The sequence below is a fragment of the Protomyctophum bolini genome (genome assembly GCF_963924005.1).
Source record: "Protomyctophum bolini genome assembly, chromosome: 6".
NCBI classification, from domain to species: domain Eukaryota; kingdom Metazoa; phylum Chordata; class Actinopteri; order Myctophiformes; family Myctophidae; genus Protomyctophum; species Protomyctophum bolini.
Window position 1 is genome coordinate 12,052,218 of NC_137867.1, and position 2,048 is coordinate 12,054,265.

A 2,048-nucleotide genomic window follows, 5' to 3' on the forward strand; every position below is an offset into this window, starting at 1 on the left:
GTCTAAACTGTACTGTACTGCACTGCACTGTAATCAATCCTTTGTGCAGCAGACCCCGAGGTGACCGCTTCCACACATCCAAACATACTCTATACTAAAGATATTAACCGCTGGGTTTCAAAAAGACAATAAATGGTGTACCTGGAAAGCTTTCGCTGTAGAGTGGAGAGACAATAACCTCCAGAGTAAAGGTCGACCCATACGTATTGTTGCGTTAGGCTCAAGTTTAATTAACATCCAGGAATTTGCTGCGTGTGATGTCATGATTAGTTCTGTGCTCATGTGACCACTGTCTAGCGCACACTAACTGAGCATCTTGCCGCGTGCGCGTCAAACCATCTCGTCTTCAGCCGAGAATGCCTCCCGCTGCCATGTCCAGCCGGCCCTCGACAACAAGCCAGACGTTACGTTTCGGCCAGGTGGTCATTGGCCCCCCGGGGTCAGGTAAGACCACGTACTGCCAGGGCATGCAGCAGGTGTTGGCTCACCTGGGACGCAAGGTGGTCGTGGTGAACATGGACCCCGCCAACGACAGGCTCCCCTACACCTGTGGCGTGGACGTCTCGGAGCTGGTCACCCTGGACGACGTGATGGAGGGCCTGAAGCTGGGGCCCAACGGCGGACTGCTCTACTGCATGGAGTACCTGGAGGCCAACCTGGACTGGCTGGAGAAGAAGCTGGAGCAGCACAGGGACTGTTACGTCCTGTTCGACTGTCCAGGGCAGGTGGAGCTCTACACTCACCAGAACTCGGTGAAGAACATCTTCTCCCGGCTGGCCGAGTGGAACTTCCGGTTGGCCGCGGTCCACCTGGTGGATTCTCACTACTGCGCCGACCCTGCCAAGTTCATCTCGGTGCTGTGCACCTCTCTGTCCACCATGCTGCACGTGGAGCTGCCCCACGTCAACGTTCTCTCCAAGATGGACCTGATCGAGCAGTACGGAAAACTGGCCTTCAACCTGGACTTCTACACGGAGGTCACGGACCTGACCTATCTTCTGGACCACTTGGCCACGGACCCCTTCTTTAAGAAGTTCCACCGTCTAAACAAGAAACTGGTGGAGATCGTGCAAGACTACAGCCTCGTGTCTTTTGTCCCTCTCCATGTGGAGGATAAGGAGGGCATGGTGCGCGTGTTACGGACCGTGGACAAAGCTAATGGCTACTGCTTTGGAGACCTGGAGGAGAGGAACCTGCAGGCCATGATGTCAGCCGCTGTGGGGGAAGACTTTCAGTTCAGCTCAACACTGGGACTGCACGAGAGATATGTCGAAACCAACGACAAGACAGTGGAGGACGAAATGATGGACCTGTGAATTACTCGAAATGGACAGAGGTATAACGTCCGTCTTCTGCACTCCTCCAATACATGGCTTACCGAAACTACGTCATGTGGCAGTCAAGTCTATGGACTCTATGATCACGTGAGATGTCATGTGGAGTAAGTGGTGCAACTCATGGGGGTCCCCGGAACTTCGTGTCTGAAACGGTGGAGAAAGGACAGAGTTGCCGTGTGGGGGGCCTATGGTCTCGGAGGGATTTGCTTTTTTTTCTCCAAATCCTCGTTTTTCATCATTTTTGACCATGGGCTATATATAGCCCATGGTTTCGGACGGCATACGCATACTATATATAGCATGCCGTTTTTCATATTTTTTAGGATTTGAAAAAAAAAGACGAAAATCACTCCGAGCTATAGCCCATGGTCTCGGACGGCATACTATACAGTATATAGCATGCAGTTTTTCATCATTTTTAGGATTAAAAAGAAAAGACGAAAATCACTCCGAGACAAAGGGGCTAGCTAGCCCATGGTCTCGGACGGCATACTATTATAGCATGCCGTTTTTCATCATTTTTGAGGATTTGAAAAAAGACAAAAATCACACAGACCGTGGGGTCTCTATATATAGCCCATGGTCTCGGACGGCATACTATAGCACACCACAAACCTACATTTGTATCAACAATATACAACAGAGTACAAATTAAACGTTTTGTCGTTTGAACATTAGTGTTTTACAAAAAATAAAATGGAGCGATTAACA

General features: G+C 50.2%; 1 protein-coding gene across 1 annotated transcript; it reads left to right on the top strand.

Moving 5' to 3' along the window:
* Positions 1 to 371: 371 nt before the first annotated feature.
* On the top strand, positions 372 to 1,316 carry LOC308316490 (GPN-loop GTPase 2-like; the record flags this gene model as incomplete). Its single annotated transcript, XM_080765142.1, has 1 exon — positions 372 to 1,316. The coding sequence occupies one exon, from the start codon at positions 372 to 374 to the stop codon at positions 1,314 to 1,316; it is 945 nt and encodes a 314-aa protein (XP_080621268.1).
* Positions 1,317 to 2,048: the final 732 nt, after the last annotated feature.